Here is a 22,222-nt window from a genome sequence, read left to right as displayed (position 1 = left end):
ATAACCGAACGGATATGAGATATGTCCCCATTATATTGAGCTAAATAAATAGCCTCAGCTGCCATATCACAAAACCAAATTCTTTTCTAGCTCAAATCTCAAAGTAACATATACAGTGCATTTTTTTAATGTCCTCCCCCTTTCATTTTTTGAACGGGCCAATTCAAAACATTGAAATTTGGGATAATGAAATTGATTATTTTGAAGTAAAATTGACAGATGACTTTCAAGATGGCGCCATCTGAGAAAAAAAATTAATTGAAAAGGGGGTCTTGTGACACATCTTTTTGAAGCTCCTGACAAATGCTTCACAACCCTAGAATATAATGTCCATATCTTCAACTACTACAAAATGGCGGAACTTTCAATAATTGCCTGAATACATTGACATTTAACTACATAATATGAGGTAATAAGCTTGAGGTCAGTTCAGAAGATGTTCGACATGGTTGCTTTGAACTTCTTGACATATGAATAGCCGATCCAATATTTCACACATTTTCGAACAAAGTAACGTCAATATCTCTACAAATATTTATTATTCTCTGCCATATATCCAGTACTGAAGCAGGTTCAGTTTCGTACACCTTTTGTTTCATATATCCTAATAAAAAGAGTCCAAAGGTGTCATATTTGGCGAGCGGGCTGACATTCTGTAGGACCTCGACGTCTAATCCAACGACCGGGAAAAGTAGTATCCAAATAGTTTCTTACATGTCTGGAGTAATGTGGTGGTGCTCCATCTTGTAGGAATACGATATCCATATCGAATTCATTAGGATTCGCTTCGATGATTTCAGTAATGAGAGGGCCAACAGTAGTTTCCAGCATATTCAAATACAATTCCCCTGTTGAAATTTGATCAATAAATAGAGGTCCTACAATATGGTTTCCCAAAATTGATAGATTGTTAACGTGGTACATTTCTACTAGTAAAACCGAAAACTAAATGAGAATATTCTAACTGAACAATGATGTTCATTGTCGTACTGACATTTTTTGTCGTTTTTATAAACAAATAATAACTTAACAAACCTTATCGGGTTGTTGGAATTGCCATATGGCTGCTAATAAGGAATATCTCGCCATCTTGAAAGTTTCATCTGTCAATTTCACCTCAAAATGAAGTATTCATGCATTAATTTCATTATCCCAAATTTCAATTTTTTAAGTTGACCCTTTCAAAAAAAATAAAAGGGAGTATATTTCATTAATATAGCAACTCTAACATCGTTACAAAGAAATCTAATCTATCATTTTCATCTATACTGAGAGATTAATCATTAGAAATCTGTGTAAAGAAAATCTGCTAAGGGTTTTACACTAATCATCAATAAAAAACAGAAAAAGAGCGGGACCAACCATATTCCTTCGAAAGACATCACAAATCTATGGAAAATAGTATCAGACTTGGCGGTAAACAGTATGTTTCAATAAAATGTTTTTTGTACAAAGTTAAATATTCGAATCGATAATTTTTCTCTCATTCCCCTACGCCTATGTGAGATAATAGCTACTGTATTTGCCATTTGCCGCCACTGCGGATCATTACGTCGGCCCTGGAACGGACTAATTACGGCCCGGCCCGGCCCACCAAAGTAGCGTCGCAGTCGCTACGGTCGGCTGGAAAATAAAATAAGATCACTGCTGCTCGGCAAAAAAAAACTGTTGAAACGGTTGTCGCTTAATAACGAGCATTAATCAACACCATTCTATCCGACGGCGTTTTTGCACGAGGGTCAACAGTTTAATTACCCTACAGCAGAGATGGAATCTCCGGAGATTCGTGTATGGTGACCATCATAAGTTTGATTAACTGAAATAATTGAAAATTGACTTCACTGGGAAGGGAGGATATTTCATGTCTGGTGTGACAGGTTACAGAGTAATACTGATCGTGGTTGGCTTTTGTTGTTTATTTCGAGACCCAAAAGACACAAATAAGAAGCCAACTAAGAGTAGTCATCACTATATTAATTGAGAGATTCCTCCTGAATAAGGCATCATCCTAAGTTGTTCATATTCGTATGACTCCGAACTCACCAGGGATCTTCCGAGATAGCGGGCGCTCTCTCGTCTTGTCACAGTAATGCGGGGCTTTGCCTTCTTTTTCTAGCTATGGGACCGTTTATGGACCTTCGCGATGTAGTGAAGGTTCGAATAGACCAGAGGTTCCCAAAGTTTTTTTAAATCATAGACCATTTTCAAAATGTTGCTGGTTCTGGTGGACCCCCTGCAGCTATATCTTTACAATATTCCCAAAACTCAACAAAAAATGTGAGGATTAGATCTAACTATGGAAATTTGCGTTGCAGTTGCGTTCCAACTACGTATTAACAGTTTTCAAATGAATCAAAAGTGGGAATTGATTAAGTAAATAATTAATTGATTGTGCTGTGAGTGGATACCAAAAAATTGAAGTTTGTCAATCAAAAAAGTCATTCCATCCAACTTTTTTTTGACATACAGCAAAAGAAAGCAATCAATTCTCACTCATTTCATTTAGACTTCCCGTTTGGTGTGATGAAAATAAAATATATCAGTATATATTTATATTGGTGACGAATCAAACAAGTTAATGCAAGGTTTGTTTGAAGGTGATTGACAATGTTTCGTGATGAATTTCACTAGTTCGGACTTCCATTGTCTATTATATAAAATGATTTGAAATCCCTGAAACAAGTAAAAAAGAATAATTAAAAAGAATAGTTGAAAATAACAATTATATTAAGCAACAATAAACCTGAAATGAAATGATAGTGAAATAACCTACAAGTAAAAAATATAATAATTGAATAAATAAAAATTAAAGGAATGCAAAAAGAAAATAATAAAATAAAAAAATTAAAAAAAATAAAAAAAAATAAAAAAGTGTAGAGATTCCAAGTCACGTTAGTTCACGACGTTTCGATTGTTGGTATCCACAATCGTCTTCTGGTCATCACCAGAAGACGATTGTGGATACCAACAATCGAAACGTCGTGAACTAACGTGACTTGGAATCTCTACACTTTTTTATTTTTTATTTTTTTTATTTTTTTATTTTATTATTTTCTTTTTGCATTCCTTTAATTTTTATTTATTCAATTATTATATTTTTTACTTGTAGGTTATTTCACTATCATTTCATTTCAGGTTTATTGTTGCTTAATATAATTGTTATTTTCAACTATTCTTTTTAATTATTCTTTTTTACTTGTTTCAGGGATTTCAAATCATTTTATATAATAGACAATGGAAGTCCGAACTAGTGAAATTCAAGTTAATGCAAGATTGTAAGCACACACAGAAGTTGTATTTCGTTCCCTTTGCACGTTTGAACAAGCGTTGCGGACGGCAGCGGCAGCGCTTTGCAAGTCCCGACATTTTGCAAGTTTTTACTTGTAACAGTCTGAGCTTCTCAAAATATTATCTCCCTACAATATTTTAGTTCTTCACTATCGAAACCACATAAATTTTTGTGGACACCCGCTTACGAATTGTGAATCCCCATTTTTTGTCACGCCAACGTAGATCCCCGTCGAGTCTCTCGTGAACCCCTGGGAGTACATCTGAACCACTTTGGGAATCACTGGAATAGACTCACTCACTTCTTTCCTGTCTAAAGAAATGAACTTTAAACGTTCAAGCCAATCTCGAATATACCTACACAGTAGGTTGGATGAACTGACGCCTATCAAAAAACAACTACTCCCCTGGCTAGTACCACGAAGGGCGTTGGATTATATCCAAAAGGCGTCAGTGCAGGAATCTTCACAGAAGATGCATATACAATTGGCAATACAACTGAAAGAGTCGACCTTCAATTTTGGAACGGGCACACTTGCAGACCGGTTTCAGGCTCATCAGCCACTCATCAGTGCAAGATAGTGACCATCATCGACCCAAAGTCAATGATATTCCATAATTGAAAATCGGAATTCTTTCAGAGTATTTCATTCCTTGAGCGAACAACAAAATGTCACTCCATCTAGAAATAATTTCGATTCCTTTTAACACGAGTTGGACGATAGCAAGTGAAAATCCAGCGTTCAGCCTGGAGCTTGAACCATCGACTCACACATCGGCCGATTTACTGAGTGAACAAAGCACTCACGTCGAAACGCCTGGCTACCGATCGACTATGTAACTATACTCTTGCCAGCATCAAAAACAAGGCTGTATCACATTCTAAGGTTAATGTCGTTTGATAATAATAGTGGCCTCGGGATATAATCTTTCAATTCGAAGATACTTTCTCACGGAGACGTCAAAAATAAATTATCTGACATCTGTTTGTAAAAGCGCATAAATTCTCATCTAAATAACCTAGTTTTTGTCGAAACGTTAGCTTGGCCAAAATGATGTAGGCCAAAAATTTTGCAGTCAAGAGGTAAAAATTTATATAGATCAGCCAGAACTTTCAATACTTCAATTTTGTTCATAATGAATTGGTTCTAGCTAGAAAGATCATTTAATTTAACCCCATATTCGCCCTCAAAAATATTAACGAAAAAATTTGACTATTTTGTTGACTAGGTCCCAAATTTATTCAATAACTATGCTTGTGAATCACATACGTATATGCTTTGTCATTCAATACTGAATATATTTTTGATTAACTTTTTGCAACAAATACTGATCTGAATATCTGTAAGGCATTTCTCTCATTAAAACAAATAATATGCACTCCATCAAGTCTATCTAAGGTCACTGTCACTGAAAAAAATTCGATGAACATCTGATCCGTAACTACTTAAATAAATATTCTTTGCTTCACTATTAGTCTGCCAAAAGCTTTTTTTTGCAGTCCTGATAATGTACTTCCTATTTACTGAGAATTATTACTATATGAAAAAGGTTCCACTTCAGAAGTATCGGCCGATTCCATCAAATATTCAGTAGGTCAATATCATCATCTTCAATATTTCTAAATTAACGTTTTTTCATTTGGATCACACAAAAAAAAATTTAAGTCACAAAAAACTATTTGTGAAAAATTATCGATAATATTAATTGTCAATCCAATGATATCGCACGGTATAGTAACAGGGACCATAATAAATATTCAAGACAAGTAAAAACCACCCTTCCCTAGCGGGAGTATAACTAACGCAAGGAAGTAACTTTTAATCAACAAAATTAAACACCCTTCCTGCACCCCGTGCCTTACTGAAAGCTACTTCCTCGAAAAAAGTTAATTATAAACTTCATAACTCGCCCCGTAGTTCCCTTGCCCCAGGAGCAGCACTCTCACCTGTAACCTCCCGCTAAGCCTTCCCACTAGGAAACTCGAAGATGTCTCGGCACGGAGAAAATGAGATAGCACTAACCCGATTAGGGGTTGGATGTAGCGGGCCGGAAGGGTCGGTCTTTGCCATGAGCGTAGGTGGGCTTCCGATTATTCAGAGTATAATTATACTAAAATTTGACTGATTGATTGAAGTTGAATATTTCTGAAAGTAACTTTATTTTGAAGGGGTTTTTCACAAATATTTCAATAATCCAATGCAATATGTATACAAGGTAGCCACAAATTGAGGAAGAACTAGTTCACAGTTGATCCAAGTTGGAAATTTCAAATACGACTATACCACAAAACAGCCACACATAGAAATGTAAGTTAAATGGGAACACTTGGTTATATGTTACGCGGCTGCCAAACCAGGGATGGCGACACTATCGGGGTTTTCTCCAGTTTTCTGTAATGAATCACGTGCCTTCTGCGCGCGCATGATTCAAATTACTGTTTACAGAAGAAGAATGAACTTAAATTAGGTAGGACGTCCGTTAGTTTTGTTGTGATAATAATGTATAAATATGGTTTGGGACTGTTTTCCTTTTCAAATTGTGTTTTTGCTTGTGTTCTGTCAGTTTCATATTTTTATTTATCGTAATGAGTACTTCCGAACATAAACGATATCGAAAAAAGTGCTGCGTTCCTTCTTGTGAGGATAGGGAGAGTAGTCAACATCGGTTTCCCAAAGATGACCCCGCTGTTTTCGATGTTTGGCTCAAGAATATAAACAATAAAGAACTCTTCAATGTACCCCATGAGACAATTTATTGTAACTCACGAGTTTGTGACAGACATTTCGCTGTTTAAGATAAAATTACTAGCAGAAGAGGTTTAAAATGACATGCTGTACCTGTTTTATTTCTTCCTGGTAAGTAAGCATAATCCTTACTCCTTTCGATATCTTGCAATTCTAGTTTATATATCTTATTCATAATATTCTCATTATTAAACAACAATTTGATTAACCACTTATCGAGTGCACCATAAGTATTGCTATATGAATTTGCAGAAAAATAGAGATGTTATCATGTGGTTGAATAATAGTGTTCTATATGTTTTCAGAAACTATCGAAGAACCAAGAGGTATGGCAAGAATGAGTAGGTCTTCTGTGGCAGGTAAGAATTATTGTAAAACTGTAGTTCCAAAATATATGTAGTTTATAGAAAAAAATCCATACAAATGCTGCAATTTCATTTTATAGGCCAAGAACAATATGAGGACATGTGTCAGCCCTCCACTTCCATACCTGAGCAAGAAATTTGTTTTGGTACACCTTCCAGAAATGAAATTATCAGTGTTACCCAAGGTATGAATAGAAAAATCTTGGAATGTTCATCATACACACCAATTTGTTAATTTTACACAATATATGAAAGAAAGAAAGAGAAATTATATATTCATGTAATTTTTCAGGTCATGGAAGCTGTGATAATAGCTATATAAACCAGCCATCAACTTCCACTTTTGAGCAAGAGCAAGAAAGTCATTTCCGGACACCAACAAGGAATAGAATAAGCGTTTGTGTAATTTTACAAATATTTCACAAATTTTGAGGAAAATAATACTAGAGCAACTATCCTTTAACCTAGTCAACTGTCCAGATCATTCTGACAATGATTCAAAACTGTGCCATCTGATTGTTAGATGCTGTTTGTATTTTTGGTGTAGAAAAGTCAATTTGGTTACTAGGGGAAGAGATAAAAAATTCATTAGGTTTTTGAACACCCAGACAAACAGCGATTTCATTGATCCAATTATATTGTCTGCTCATGAAAAATTTTTGAAGAAAAAGAATCGTTTATTGAAAAAACATTAGTGTAAGTTGAGGTTTACGTATTTCCAATAAATTTTGAACTGAGTTCATATAGTTTCATTACCTACCACATTTACACAAATTTAACTGAAAATAAATATGGTTGATCATAATTTGAGGTAATTCAGTTCACATATTTATTGTTGCTTCACTTGTTGATATTTTTGATTGGTCAAGGTTTTTCCCAGATGATTTCTGTGGAATCAAAACCTGACCGGTAGTGAAGCAACAATAACAATAAATGATGAGATTGGAACCTGTGGTGTAACAGTTGAAACTTTTCCTAGAGATCAATCTCCCTAACACCAAACTGATATTTTTGCACTCGACGCGCGTTTTGCTATCAAGGTTAGCATCTTCAGGAGAAGAAAATTGATAGTGTATCAATTTTCTTCTTCTGAAGATGCTAACCTTGTTAGCGAAACGCGCGTCGAGTGCAAAAATATCAGTTTGGTGTTAGGGTAATTGATCTCTAGGAAAAGTTTCAACAAAAAAGTAAAATGCGAACAGCCACTATTTGAATTTCGCGCTATATCTCTTAGGTTCGGCTGCCAAACACTGGAGGCGCTGAGAAAAGTGGTTCTGTCGTCAACATTGCCGTTACCGTTCTATGTGTGGCTGTTTTGTGGACTATACTCAGTCGACAATTTAGTGGCAAACCAACTTAAAAACAGTAGAAACCACCATAACGAAAATATTCTTTGTTATATGCGATTTTTCCAAAAACTGATTTAATTTTATATTTATACATTATTTTGTAGAACTGTACAAGGACTTTGAAGATGTGAACAAATTTGACCCTATAGACCCTGTGTTGCGCATGCATCGAATTTGAGTGTCACTGAACAGTACCCCGAATTTTTGAGCTATTGTAAAAATCTGTAAAACAATAGTATGCTATTTCAGCCACACATTAGTAAGCAATAAATTACCATTTAGCAATGATATTAATGCAACAATGCCCAAAAATGAGTAACTGAAGAACTTATAGGTCTAATCAATGAGAATTATCCAGCAGCAACTGACGAAGAATAATCTGAATTCCAACCAAGCTCGCAAGATCTCGAATCAAGACTAAATTGCGATACTTCTTCGCATTTTCATAAAAAAGTCGCAAAGGCGAAGTCAATTCCGACACTTGTGACTATGGTTATGTTGTAAATACGGCAGTATATTGAAATGCCTTGTCGTGAGAGGAAAAGTTATCCAACGGAATTCTGAAAAACACACAAAAGTACTTTTCCAGAGCTGTATAAGTTGGCTGTTGAGTATTTATCGGTACTTGCCACATCGGTCCCATCACAACGAGTATTTTCCAAAACGGGACAATTAACAATAGAGGGAGTCGTCTCCCAAACATATGGATGAAATTATTTTTTTAAATAGTATGTGAATTGTACCTTATTAGATTCAACTGTGATTTTGATGTGATCTTTGCTATCTAAGAATGTTTTATTTTATTTTTATATTGAGAACTAATTTGAATTTTTTATTGTGATTATTTGATTCATGAATTTATTGTTGTTTACATTCATTCGGTTTTATGTTTGATTTTGGAAAAAAGTTCAATATCAATTATTTTGAAATTTTCTCAATGCCTACCCTGTTCATTCTTCAGACATTCTTATTCACATATCTTCTCTATCCATTCCCAATTGGAACCTAAACTATCAGTAGTCTACCTAATAATGACAAATGACCAATTTGTGAAGTGGTTGTAGTTCAATAGGCAATGTCTTGTAGTACATTTATTTCAATATTATTACTTCGTAACCTCTTTAAAAATAGCTACTGTGATAAAAATATTATTATATCAACCGCCAATAGTAACGCCAATTTCGAAAAGCATACGTTTGAGTTGTGCGATCTGTGAATGCGAATAATATCTATATTAATTCGAATTATCTTGATGAACGATTCAATATCTCGAAGTATTATGAATCGAATTGTCGATTATTTTTAATTCGAATTATCCCAACACTAATGGAAAATGGAAATTGGTGGATAAACTTTCGAGGTCTTTTGCAATACCATGATAGCAACGAGCATGATAAAACCACGACTCAGTATTAGGATGAGTGGTTTTATCTTTTCTGGGTATCTGATTGCTCCTATTCAGAATAATATATCGATTATTATACCAAAAGTTTCAAAAACTACACCTCACGATTTGATCTCATTGTGTTTGATCAAATTGTGATGTGTAGTTTTTGAAATTACTATGGATCTTCATCAAGTAACGGCCGAATCAATCAGAAAAATACCAATAAGTTTCGATCAAGATATTGAAATTTCTGAATATCATATAAATTATTGGTATTCAAGGTAGAGTTTGAATTGAAGGATTGTTTTCGAGAGGTTATGTAAATCTGTGACGTGTATCTGTTTATGGTATTGGTGAATTTTATTTGATTCTCAGTCATTTGAGTTAGGTCAGTAGAGTTGCTGTCTAGTTATCTAAGTGTATCGATATAAGAACAAAATATTCAAATTGAATGGATTTTATTACTTAACGACATGTTGATTTCATAGCTGTCACTTTTATCACTGTTCGAAAGAAGCGTTTTATCGCTGTAAAACTCTATTTTGGTGACTTGAATTTCTTCATATTTTTTTTTCTTTGAAGGAAATAATCATTGAAAACCTATATCATTCTTAAATGAAATCAACAAAATCTTTACACCGTGACGGTGACATGAACAAATTCAACTTTTTGCAATTTAGGGTGGGAGAGAGTGTGTATGAAAGAGTCAGGCTTTGAAAGAGCCGATGTGATTTTCTACCTCTTACCAAAATCCTACCATAATTTAATTTTAATGTTTGTATGACAACACTGAATAGCTGTCATCCACAAACATTTGACAGTTCTGCGAAAACGAATGGCATCGGTAGACCACATCAAAGATTTTAGAACGAAAAAGTATGTTTGTTTGCGTTTGCTTAATTTATTTTATAAAGAAAAGTGCAGTAAGGGTTGATAAAATTGATATGTTGTATTGTTACAAAATGTTTTGAAAGAGCCACTTGTGGAAGCTTTGAAAGAGCCGGCTCTTTCAATACACTACAAACTACCAAATTGCGCAGTTTGTTAGAGATGCCTATTTAGCAGCTTTATGCCTACAAAATGGTACTCAAGAATTCATCAAAATTGGCATATATCCTTTAAATTCTAACATATTTTCTGACGATGCGTTCCTTGCATCATATGTGACCGACAGACCTAATCCAGCTTCAGAAAAAAATAACACGAGGAAAAAGAGAAGGAAAATGTTAACAAAACACAAAATATAAAAAAATCTAAGTTCCAAGGCACATGAGTCCAGTGATTCCAGCGCCAACATATCTTTGCACGATGATTCATTAACAAGCACAGATGATGAAATTAATCTATTGGAACTGAAAAACAAGAAGATTATTTCACAGCAAGATAAAAATTATTGTATTATGTGTAATGAAGATTCTAAGATCAAAGTAGAATTGTACCAGTGTAAAATTTGTGTAAGATTTAGAAAAAAATTATAATTGTATCAAGATGATTAAGAATATTGTAAGATTGTGATTTGAAACAGATAAATAAATCTGATTTTGATAGAAATAAGCAATGTTCAAGTTTGATTAGGTTTTTATAAGAGATAAATAATTTATTAAGAGATTGTTATTGCTGAAAGACTGTTTTTTTATAAAGAGGAGCCTTGTGACATTACAAGGTTCCTAGTTAATTAATTATTTCATAATGGAGACCAATTATTAAAAAATATACATTATATTGCTTAAGATTGTTGAAACATTGTGATGAAAGATTGATAAATAACTGATTCTCACAGAAATAAGCAATTCAACAGTTTGATAAGATTTAAATAGCAGATAAATATTTTATTAAGTAATGTTTATTTGCTGAAAGGCTGTCTTTTTGTAAAGAGAAACCCGGCTCTTTCATAGCACATGCCCAGCTCTTTCATACACATGTTGCTTTGAGCTCTTTTTTGGTCTTTTTTTTAAGTTACTATATTACTAATTTCTGTCATTCTGTTTCATTTTATTTTGATTGGATAACCATGACTATTAAACTAATTATTTACAAAAAGCCATTTTATTCAATAACGATCACAATAATACTAGTATTTTTCGTTCGTTATTGCTTTGAGCTCATTTGAAAAAAATATTTTTAACTTTTTGGTTCGATGTGCTTTAAAAGCGTGTTTTTTGGTTTTTTAAACTATATTTATTTTTCATTTTTCACTTTCGTATGCTATAAAAGCGTGTTTTTTAGTCTTTTTAAACTATATTTATTTTATCTAAACGTTGGGATTAATCAGCCGTATATTATTTAGGAAAATGACCATTGATATTTTCCGATTTCGGAGAGGGAGCCTGAAAATCAGCTACCAAGCCAAGGCAGCAGGCGCGCAAAGGAGGGTTACAAATAAGGCAGCAGGCGCGCGTGTTAATAAAAAAAATACTTTTTTCAAATGAAGAAATACATGTAAAGTGAGTTCGAATTATATCAAGGAGGTTACGTACAGCGCCATCTGCCCGCGAATAGATCAAGCAGTAATGTCGATAATTTTGTCAAATAGAGATCCCGAGCTTTTGAGTTACAAACACACATACATACAGGTGAAGCTAATAAAAGCGTGTTAATTAAAAAAACTCTACAGGCAACGAATCAATCGGAAATTTTATGACGTACTCTCCATAATTATTCGAACTACTCTTCCGTATACCATATCAACAAAATTTTGCGAACCTCCCTGCATCGGTGCATGCTTCATGCACCTTATAAAACCGCGTCGGCTTCACTGATCCCCAAACACCTGCGACTTGTCATCTCGTGTTATACGTTCCCCGAGGGTTACGCTAAGCTCTGACTGGTAGCCGTAAATTTTGCATTTTGCAGAGTGGCGCAGCGTCACCGCCAGAATATAAAGCAATGAGTATTTCACACACCAAGAAGAAGAAGAAGACGAAAGATACTACTTATTCGATGGAGACTGGTGAGATGCAGTAACAAATAGATCGTGGTCATATACTCCGTATAGTCTAGTTCACAAGAACATGAAGCTCCGAAAAATATAAGTGACATGTCATTGGATTCAGAAACACGTGAAGAAACAGTTTTAAATAATTTTTCGGAACACAAAAAATTGCAATTGTTATTGACAAATTGAGTTGAGGAAAATATGTCATTTAATTTTTCGATAACTCAAAAACTTGAAATAAGAGGAAAAAAGTTCTTCAAAAAGTGAGATTAACGATTTTTTTCGAGCACCGTTTTATAAATGGCGACATAAAAGTTCAAAGAATGAACTCAAAAATTTTAACCTCTTGGAACCATGCTTTTATATAGGTATTCGAGAAGATCGAGTCATAAACATTTCCAAAGTATTCTACCTTACGCATTACAATTTTTAAAAGTTTCCGTAACTAAAAGAGCGATAATAATTGCAAACTAGTATAAAATCTATTTTACCATTTTTTAGTCATGAACAAATAAAGTTTAAAAAAAAACATGTAATTTTTTTCTATTGTGCGTAATTGTTTTATTTTTATTTCTTCATTTTTTAAATAACTAGTCGAGAAATTATTTCTTCTTTCAAATCATAATCGTTATTTCTCAACAGGATTACATTCATTGACATAAGTCATTTTATGACTTATAACTCGTTACAAATACGGTAATGGGTTCCAAAACAATTTTGTTTAGAGTTGAAATATCTGATGAAATATCTTTCAGTCATTTCCATATCTTTTAGTTTGAATTGTAACACGTGTTATTATTAACCCAATTCAACTCCTGAATTTCATTAGTTCGATCTTCCATTGTTTAATATTATATAAAATGATTTGAAATCCCTAAAAAAAACAATACAAATGAAACATGAAAAACAATAGCTGAAAATCACAATTATATTAACAAAAAAAAAACCTGAAATAAAATTACAATGAAATAAAATACAAGTAGAAAAATAGAACATTTAAACAAAAAAAAAAACAAAAAAAGTTTAGATTTTTGCTTAATATAATTGTTAATTTTTTCAGCTATTATTTTTTTGATTTTTAATTTGTATTGGTTCCTTTAGGGATTTCAAATCATTTTATATAATCTTATATAATTTCATTAGTTCGGATTTCCATTGTCTAATATTATATGTATAAAATGATTTATTAAAAATTGAGAAAGAATAGCTGAAAATAACAATAATATTAAGCACAAAAAACCTGAAATTAAATTACAATGAAATAAAATACAAGTAGGAAAATAGAACAATTAAACAGAAAATGAAAACAAAAAAATAAGAAATTTTTGCTTGATATAATTGTTATTTTTTTCAGCTATTCTTTTTTGATAGTTAATTTGTATTAGTTCTTTTGAGGATTTCAAACCATTTATTTTGTAAAATGGTTCCATTGACAATGGAAGTCCGAACACTCCGAACTAATGAAATTCATCATGAAATATTGTCAATCACCTTCAAACAAAATTCAACTAGTGTCTCGTTTTATATGGATTTTCAGATTTTATTGTATTACTCATTTATATTTTGATACGATATTACCTTCAATATATTACAATGTTTATTTAAAAATAAATAACTCCAGAATTTGACAAAAAATAAATCTATGGGGACGCGAGTTAGAAAAATGTTGATTCAAAAACCTATATAATTTGAATAATTGAGTAGCTGAAGAATTATTTTTTCGTTGAAAGCTTTTTTATTTATATTCACTTGTTTAATTGGTTGAAAATGAAAAAAAATCTCATTAAATTTTTTTCTGAATGCTATTGTAAATCTAAAAACAGGAAAATAATGATTTCCAAAACAAGCACCAATCCCAAACACCAGAGCTGCAACACTCTTATCGACGCGCGATTCACCAACCAAGTTCTGGTGTTTGTGAATAGTGTTTGTTTTGGATATAAGGTATTATTTTGCTGCTTTCGAAAGAAAATCAAACGAGTTGATTTTTTAAATTTTCAACTAATTAAATAATTGAATGTATTTAAAGAAAAAATGAAGTTATCCTGTTGAGAAATGATTCTGACTTCCAACGAAAAAATAATTCTTCAACTGCTTAATTATTTAAACAACGAAAAAATAAAAATTAAACCTTGGTCAGCAATCTGATATTCTGAAGTCTGGGAAGAACCGCGTCTAAAGTTTTCAGTTATTCTTTAGTTTTGGTTACGGCTTGGAATCCATTTTTACTGATGCCTCAATCTGCCCACTCCTCAGTAAGTGACAAGCTTTAAGGTTTTGTGACTTGACGCCGGGGTCTCAAATTGCCCACTCGTCAGGTCTCGTTACTTATCATCGCAATGGTCTCAATCTGGCTACTCTCAGTCGTCGCTCAATTTACTATAATGATTAACTCGTGCTATTAACATTTACTTTTCTCCTGTTACATCAATAACTACTCCATTTTGTCAGTTTTTGCAACGTAAGATTCATACGCTTATTTTTAACGTTTCTTATACTTTTTCATTCTTCGAAATAAGACGTTTTCCGAGAATAAAAGTCTGCGTTATAATATGTATTCGACAAAGTGAAAGCGAAACTTTACTAATCCATCGCAAACTCGCAACATCTCCTCACAAGAGAAATCCCATCAAAAACACGATCCTATGATTAATACCCGGTTAGTCGGTCGAGCAGCATTGAACTGCGTGTTGATGAGGCGAGTGGGAAGCGAAGGGGGAATATTCATTCGTGCGAGGAGAGTAAACGACTCACAAAGGATACTTGTACGTTCTTCAAAAATTGATGCCGAACCCGAAAGAAGATAGATATGTATGAAAATCACATGCAAGCTGAGTTCGAATTGAAACAATCACAAAGTTGGGTACTATTTATATCCGAAACTGAGACAGCATTTTTGACGTATTTTGGCCGTCAGAAATTGGAAATTTTGCACATTGCTAGCCAAGGTGCATGTAATATACCTGATGTTTTCATCGATTCGCTCTCGTCAATGGCTCTCGATACGATTGAAAAATTGTACACATTGTAATAGATGGTGCAACAATCGAATTCTATAACACTGCTTCCAAGGGGACGAAGCTGAATGTGGCGGACGCTAATTGCTAAATCCAGCCGCTGGATAAAATTTCGGAAGGGTTATGAGCAGTGCTATTTATTGAAAGTTTCACGCTGCATTCAGACTTCTTGGCGTCAACACCGCTAACACCGCACCACAGTGAGCCCCCTCACTTGTATGGACTACCCAAAATCCACAGACCGATCATCAGCTCCAGAGATTTGGCTAAGTGGGAAACTAAGTGGGAAACATCTGTATACCGAAAACCCACTCACACGGGACAGTACCATCTGAACCACGACTCCAACCATCGTCAATCGACTCAAAGAGGAACCATCAAGACCATCAAAAATGATCTTCAACGGAATGGCTACTCCAAAACGATGGTGGAATAGACTTTGGCTAAAAGACAGCAGGGGCCTCGCAAAGAAGAGAAGTCGTCACAACCAGTGCTTGCACTGATTGTGCATCAGAGGATTATCGAAAAGGATAATAAGAATTGGATCCAAGTACAACATCAGAACCTGCTTCAGATCCGGAAATTCTATCCGTAGCAGCCTCACGAAAACCAAGCTACCAAACGCTGATTTCGATTCCAAAAATTGCATTTACCGGAAACCCTGTGAGTGCGGAAAATCCTATATCGGTGAAACTAATAGGCCATCGCCGAGCACAATAAACACACACAGCGAGGGAAAACCAGCAAATCAGGAATAACAGAACATGTTTTGACCCATCAACATAACATCGAGTGGTCCCAAGCCGAGATCATACACAGGGAGGAACATTGGTTTAGGAATAAATTCAAAGAAGCCGCATACATGTTGTCCAACAATGTATTCAGCCAAGCTAGCGTAGAGATACGCAACACATGGAAACCCATAATCAAGCTAAAAATGGCAAACTCCCGCCAAACGGTCATATCCCACTTAACCGGTGAAGCGGAAAAAGGAAAGCGGATATTAGTGAAAGTACTCGTATGACTCCTAAATAGTCATTTCTCGGAGGCATTAGTCCAGTCATCACCCGAAGACGATTGTGGATACTAACAATCGAAACGTCGTGAAGTAACTTGGCTTGGAATCTCTCCACTTTTTATTTTTTGATTTTTTTTGTTCAATTGTTCTATTTATATTAACGAAAGTCATTTTTTGTGGAGGAAAAAAATCAGTTTTTTTATCGACCTTTTTTGGGTAATTGTTACCTTCCACAATCTGAAAAAAAAAATTATAATGGAGAACTTTATACAAGTGTAGAAGGGCAAAATTTTTAGTTTTCCCCGATAAGTTACTGTGTAAAAATCAAAGTATTTTTCACAAATCTTCACGGACAATTTCCTCGTCCACTAGATGGAGTGACATTTTTGTTGGTTCGCTCCAACTTAAGACAAGTAATGAAATACTCTGAAAGAATTTCGATATTCAATTATAAAATATCATTGACTTTAGGTCGATGATGGCCACTATCTTGCACTGACGAGTGGCTAAGGAGCCCGAAACCGGTTTGCAAGTGTGCCCGTTCAAAAATTGAAAGTCGACGCTTTCAGGTGTATTGCCAATTGCATATGCAGGAAATTTGTGTTGTGTTTTCAGGCTGAAAAAATATCCCTTGCTTCGTACTCCTCCGCCAGCGCTATCATCTTCCGAGACCCTTCTTTACCTTCATTAATTCGAAAGCGGTAGTTGGTTTCTTCGGAGCGATCTAATGAGTGATTGATGGTGCGGCACCCCATTTCAACGCTAATGACGCTGTTCAGCCGCCACCGCTGTTAGAGTCGCGACGCCGACGGCTCGTGCACGCTATGCGGCGATACCCCGTCATGACTAACGACTGAAAATGTATCGTAAATGAAGAAATTATGAGTCTGGTGTCGGGAAAATGTCGTTATTATACAAAGATATAGATCGGTTAACAGGAGAAAGGGGTTGACGAATGTTTTAGAAAATGAAAAAACAGCTACAATTTGAGGTTTCGTTATGTTTGGGAAACAGCAAATGAAATTTTCACAAGTTTCATTTTTACTCAGCACTAACATGTGTTTGCACTGAAAGTGAAAGTAAATTAAAATCGTTTTTTATGAAACTAGAAAAATTTTCAATATATAACTGGATCCTCCGGGAGAAGTGAATATTAAGAGCACATAGTTGTTGGTTCACAGATGGATTAAAAACACATTCCGGTTCTGGTGCAGGTGTTTTCAGTCGCAGACCCAGGACAGAGATATCAACCTGCCTAGGAACCTATGCGACTGTATTTCAAGCGGAAATTCACGCTAATGAATTGTTTGCGGAGAGATTGGAAGAATCCAACCTCATACACAAGTCAATAAAAATATTCTCGGACAGTCAAGCGGAGTTGGAAGCTCTTGGCTCCTACCGAGCAATGTCTAAATCGGTAGCAAATTGCCAAAAGCGACTCTCCTCGATAGGAAGACTAAACAGATAGCCTTTGGCCTGGATTCCTGGCCATACTGGCCTGGAAGGCAATGAGGCTGCTGACTCCCTTGCAAAGGAGGGGGCCGCAAGCGGCTTCATCGGACCAGAACATGTCATTGGCATCGCATTAGGCTTTGCCAAACAAAGATTAAACACCTGGATGGCAAGAAGATTTCTGGACTTCTGGCAGAATCTTCCAGGATTGGCTCACTCCATGACTTTTTTTCACCCTTCGGAACCAAAAAGTTATTGGATTACAGTAAGGATGAACTCCGATGTCTAACAGGCCTTCTTACAGGTCACTGTCATTTGAATCATCATTTGCAGAGACTCGGAATGTCGGGAGAAAGTGTGTGTCGCCTCTATTTGGAAAATGATGAAACAGCAGAGCACATACTTTGTGCCTGCCCTGCTGGGGACTGAATCAGTTTTTTAGAGTTCGGCAGAGCCGTACTCTTATCATCTGACTTAAAAGACCACTCACCATACAAACTAATCAGCTTCGTTAAGAAGCTGGGTTTATTTGGTCGAGTGTGAATAGGTGTGAGCCACCTCCACCGCAATCCGCAACGGAGGGTCGAATAGACCTACTCACTTTGGACCTAACCTAACGTAACCTTACCTTAAATATAACTTCAAAAATTCATTTTTCAGTTATGAAACATGTCAGTAATAAAACCGCTGTATCATTCCGTTATGAAGAAACTGAAAATAATAGTGAAAAATAAATAAAAAGAAAAATGACTAACTTGACTGGTAGAACTGGAACCGCTGGCTCAAAACGAATATACTGAAACACTTTTCCCATACCAGAAAAAAACTGTCTCTCGACGCGCGTTTCTGGAAATTTTCTCGATAAATTTTCCGCTCATTTGTCACAAGAAATAATTTAATAGGTGAGTGAAAGTTGTCCCTCACTGGATGTACGTCATATTCTTCTGAACACAATTTTGGTTGTCCATTTGCCTTCTGTGGTCCACTGCTTCACATTGCATTGCCTGCAGTTGAGGTCTCCGTTGTACAGTACTATTTAGTTCAGGGGTCCTCTAAGTGTGCAGTGCCTTCCTCTAGGACAGTCCCTTCATGAAGGTTAGTTTGTGTGTTACCTGGTATGTTTTCCTAGTACACTCTATGTTTCTTATAGACCCAGTTTCCAATATGATTCCACACCAAAAACTCTGGTATCTCCACAGCTGGTTCAGGACCAATGTGTATGGTCATCAGCTCTTTCGTTGCCTGAATGTCGTTTTCATCTTTGACCACCAGATCATACATGCATATATTATCATGGGTTCAACCACAATCGTGTAGAGCCAATACATCATATCTGGTTTGCGTCCCCATGTCTTTTCGTAGATGCGCCTGGTCAGCAACAGTGTAACCTCAGCCTTTCTATAACTCTTTCTAGATGTTGGTTCCAGGTCAACCTGGGATCTTGTATCACTACCAGATATTTGACCTCCACCGACAAATTTATTCCATCACCTCGAAGTTCCTAGACCCTCTATTTTGGTTCTCTCGCTGAATGCCACTATGGTCGATATTGTTGGACTTATGATCAGCCTATCTTCATCCGTCCATATAATTATAATATGCAGGGCCTGCTGCATGCGTCTCTTCACTATGTTATCATATTTGAACAGGACTAGACTGCATAGTCTGTATTTTGCACAGTTCAGTATTTTATATCCATTATGGACCAGAAGATGCATCCATTACTAGGTTCTATGACAGTGGGGACAGATTTGCCCCCCATTGGTACACATGTAACTTACTGTCTTCCTCATGATGGTTCCATTTACAGCTTGTGTCGTCGATCCCTCTTTTCATCGACATGTGGATAAATTATTCTGGAGACATATTATCAAATGCATCATATATGTCCAAGAAAGCATATAAAAGCGCTTTCTTGTTCTTGTAGGCATAGTCTGATTTTTCCGTGTTCCGGCATAAAGCCGTTTCTGACAACATACCTGATCTGTAGGCATATTAGTCTCGAGACACCAGTTTGGTAGCCAGTGCTCTAAGTCCCTAATATACCTGTCAAGTAGTTTCTCTAATGTCTTCAATATAAAAAAAGGGACTGATTGGTCTGAAGGCCTTCGCCATGTCCCGTCTGATTTTTCCAGGTTTTGGTATGCAGGTGGCTCTGCAGTCTCCATGTTTTTGGTAAATACTCCAGAGTCAAACTTGTTATAAGCATTATACACAATTTCACAAGTAGAAGTTCCAACCTTTTCTGCAGCCATGCTAGATAAATGTCATCTGGTGAGGATTAGACATATATAGATGAAGTTAGATTTAAGGAATTAGAATAATTAATCGTCCAATGATGGCCACCGAGTTGGTGAAACGAGTGAAAAGTGTAGGTCTGATGTGCGATAGCAGTTTTTGGTTTGATTTGAAATTTGGTTTGTATAGAATCAAAAATAAATCGAATGCATTGGTTTTTGATTTCGATGACGACTGAAATAAGTGTTGATTTTTATCAAGTATCGGCCAATTCCATATCGAAATAAATATTCCATCATATCTAATTCGGAAGTCCGAAAGTCAAATTTAATTTTAAATCAAATTAACTTGAAGAACAATTTGTTCAGGCCAGTCTCGACTCTCCTACACTGTAGGTTAATGGACTGACATCTATCAGAAAATAACTATTTCCCTGGCTAATGTCACAAAGGGCGTTGGATTATATCCAACAGGTGTTAGTGCAGGAATCTTCACAGAAACTAGAAGAACTAATGTTAGCATCAATGAAGTAGTGTTTCTTGTATTGAACTAATTAAAACACAAGACCCGTAACGAATGGCACCTATTTGGATCGTACAACTTTATCACGTCTATAATGTCGTCCATACAAGAATTAAGTGGCTCTGCCTTTAACTGAAGGTGGAACGAACGAATAGAGAGATAACCAGAATAGTTTGAGAGTTAAAAAGAAGTTATAAAGTTGCTTAATTGAGGGTAAAGTTTCCTCGAACGGCAACTTAAACTTTATATTCCAAGCAGCGCCTGTTATCCTGCGCCGTTGCTGTTTGAAATAAAATTAAATAGAGAAACTGCTGGCATGAAGAGGCGGAGAAACGGAATATAAAGATTTTATGTGAGTGTTTTATTATTTATAAGAACTTCTATTCGGGGTGTTGATTTTTACGGCAGGAGCTTTAAAACGACGAATGTTGTGTTATATTTCCCTTTTATATATTTGTATCTTAGAAAAAAACAAGTTAACATTCAAAATATGATCCAGGAAACGAATAAATTGTTTCATTAGAGACATGCATAAAGGTGTAATTGCCATATTTGCAAGAATCGTATGGTCATAGATGTAAAAGTACTTGCGCCTCCACCATAAAATGTAGTGGTAATTCAGCGGCGTAACAAAAAAGGTGATCAGTTGAAAAGTGTGTCCATAAATCTTATTAAATCAGCAATCAGTAATAATTAGGACTTAGCAAAAGTTTTTGACAATTATAAATATCCTAAATGAAAGTATTGAATACTAATATATTCGTTGTTTTAATTAGTTATGTCCAATGTTGATGAGTTACCCATTGAACAAGGGTTTTTTCTATTAATATTCAGATTGTAACTTTCTTTTATTTTTTATTTTCAAAGCGGAATGAATTTCTTCAGCATTGAAGTCTTCTTATCAGGAGATGTTTCTTTGAGTTTAGGTTTGACCGGTTTATAATTGATCCCACTATATTGCTATCTCTCAAATGATAAGACTTGAAAGATTGGTTGAGTCAGAATAAATTTACCTATTTAGGGAGACAGTTGAAACATTTTCTTCGATCGCAACTATCAATTGCTGTTTTTTGAACCATTCTTCAATGCGACGTTTTGTTCAATTCCATCATAAACCTTTTGTAACAAATTCAGTCATGCATCGTAACACATGTATTTCTCGACATTTTTCTTCGGAAAAACATCATCAGATGACGAATAAAAGGTCCTATATTTGCATTTTATATTTGATAATTTGATTGAGGTCAGACATAAGACTATGCAGTACCAGCACACCTGGTAGATTATGATCAATTCTATCAGCAGTTTTCCAATAATCTGTGAAAATAAGTATTGTTACTTCATTTCATTCGATTGCAGGTAGAATATTACCGATTATTTTGTGTAAATCCTGTAATGAAGCTGTGATTTTTCACGAAATCTGATTGAGTCCTGATCTGAGAATACAACATTATTTCATATACCCACTTTCGATGTACCAAGTTGACAAACATTGGATTACATTCAATACATTTCTGTACAAATTTTTGCAGATCCTTCTCGTCTGATCACCAGTAACTTGTTGAATGTATTCAATGGAATGTTCGTCATGTGGCTTAAGCTAGGAAAATAGTTGTTTTTGCTAGATCCCCTAGCTTAGGATTGTTGAGAGAGGTGACTGTTTCAAATTATAATTCGAAACATCAGTTTTCTTGGTACTCTCTCCTACAGTCATCAGATTCATTTGATTTATGTTAGTTTTGATACAGGGGACGCTTATTTCTTACTTAAAGCTTTGTGAAGGAAATGTTACTACTCCACTGCAGTTAAAATGAATCCAGTCTCAAACAATCAGTGGTGTGCCAGACAAACATCTGAAAGAATTTTCTCTATGAGGAAACTTGCACAAATACTGTGGAATATAA

General features: G+C 35.1%; 2 protein-coding genes across 5 annotated transcripts in view; one reads left to right on the top strand and one right to left on the bottom strand.

Moving 5' to 3' along the window:
* LOC111509010 (nucleolar protein 4) overlaps positions 1 to 22,222 on the bottom strand; it is a 363,566-nt gene that overhangs the window by 238,443 nt on the left and 102,901 nt on the right. The gene's annotated exons all lie outside the window — the stretch shown is intronic.
* LOC141484957 (uncharacterized) lies at positions 5,569 to 7,450 on the top strand. 2 transcript variants are annotated; one of them, XM_074180690.1, is made up of 4 exons: positions 5,569 to 6,146; positions 6,341 to 6,394; positions 6,481 to 6,585; positions 6,693 to 7,450. In XM_074180690.1, the coding sequence occupies exons 2-4, from the start codon at positions 6,364 to 6,366 to the stop codon at positions 6,830 to 6,832; spliced, it is 276 nt and encodes a 91-aa protein (XP_074036791.1). In that variant the 5' UTR covers positions 5,569 to 6,146; positions 6,341 to 6,363; the 3' UTR covers positions 6,833 to 7,450. The 2 variants fall into 2 exon arrangements, with proteins under 2 accessions (XP_074036791.1, XP_074036790.1); XM_074180689.1 differs by lacking the exon at positions 5,569 to 6,146 and having other exon boundaries at positions 6,174 to 6,394.

The sequence above is a fragment of the Leptinotarsa decemlineata genome, unplaced genomic scaffold, assembly GCF_025532065.1.
Source record: "Leptinotarsa decemlineata unplaced genomic scaffold, Ldec_3_MD MMD2_tig00026299_RagTag_RagTag, whole genome shotgun sequence".
Taxonomy (NCBI): Eukaryota; Metazoa; Arthropoda; class Insecta; order Coleoptera; family Chrysomelidae; genus Leptinotarsa; species Leptinotarsa decemlineata.
Note: the sequence above shows the minus strand (reverse complement) of the source record. Positions and strands in the feature narration are given on the sequence as shown.

Bases quoted from the DNA above. Each gene is read 5' to 3' on its own strand.
- LOC141484957 (XM_074180689.1), top strand. From the start codon at position 6,331: ATGTTTTCAGAAACTATCGAAGAACCAAGAGGTATGGCAAGAATGAGT. The intron at 6,395-6,480 runs GTAAGAATTATT...TTCATTTTATAG, and splicing joins GAGTAGGTCTTCTGTGGCAG to GCCAAGAACAATATGAGGAC. The intron at 6,586-6,692 runs GTATGAATAGAA...GTAATTTTTCAG, and splicing joins AATTATCAGTGTTACCCAAG to GTCATGGAAGCTGTGATAAT.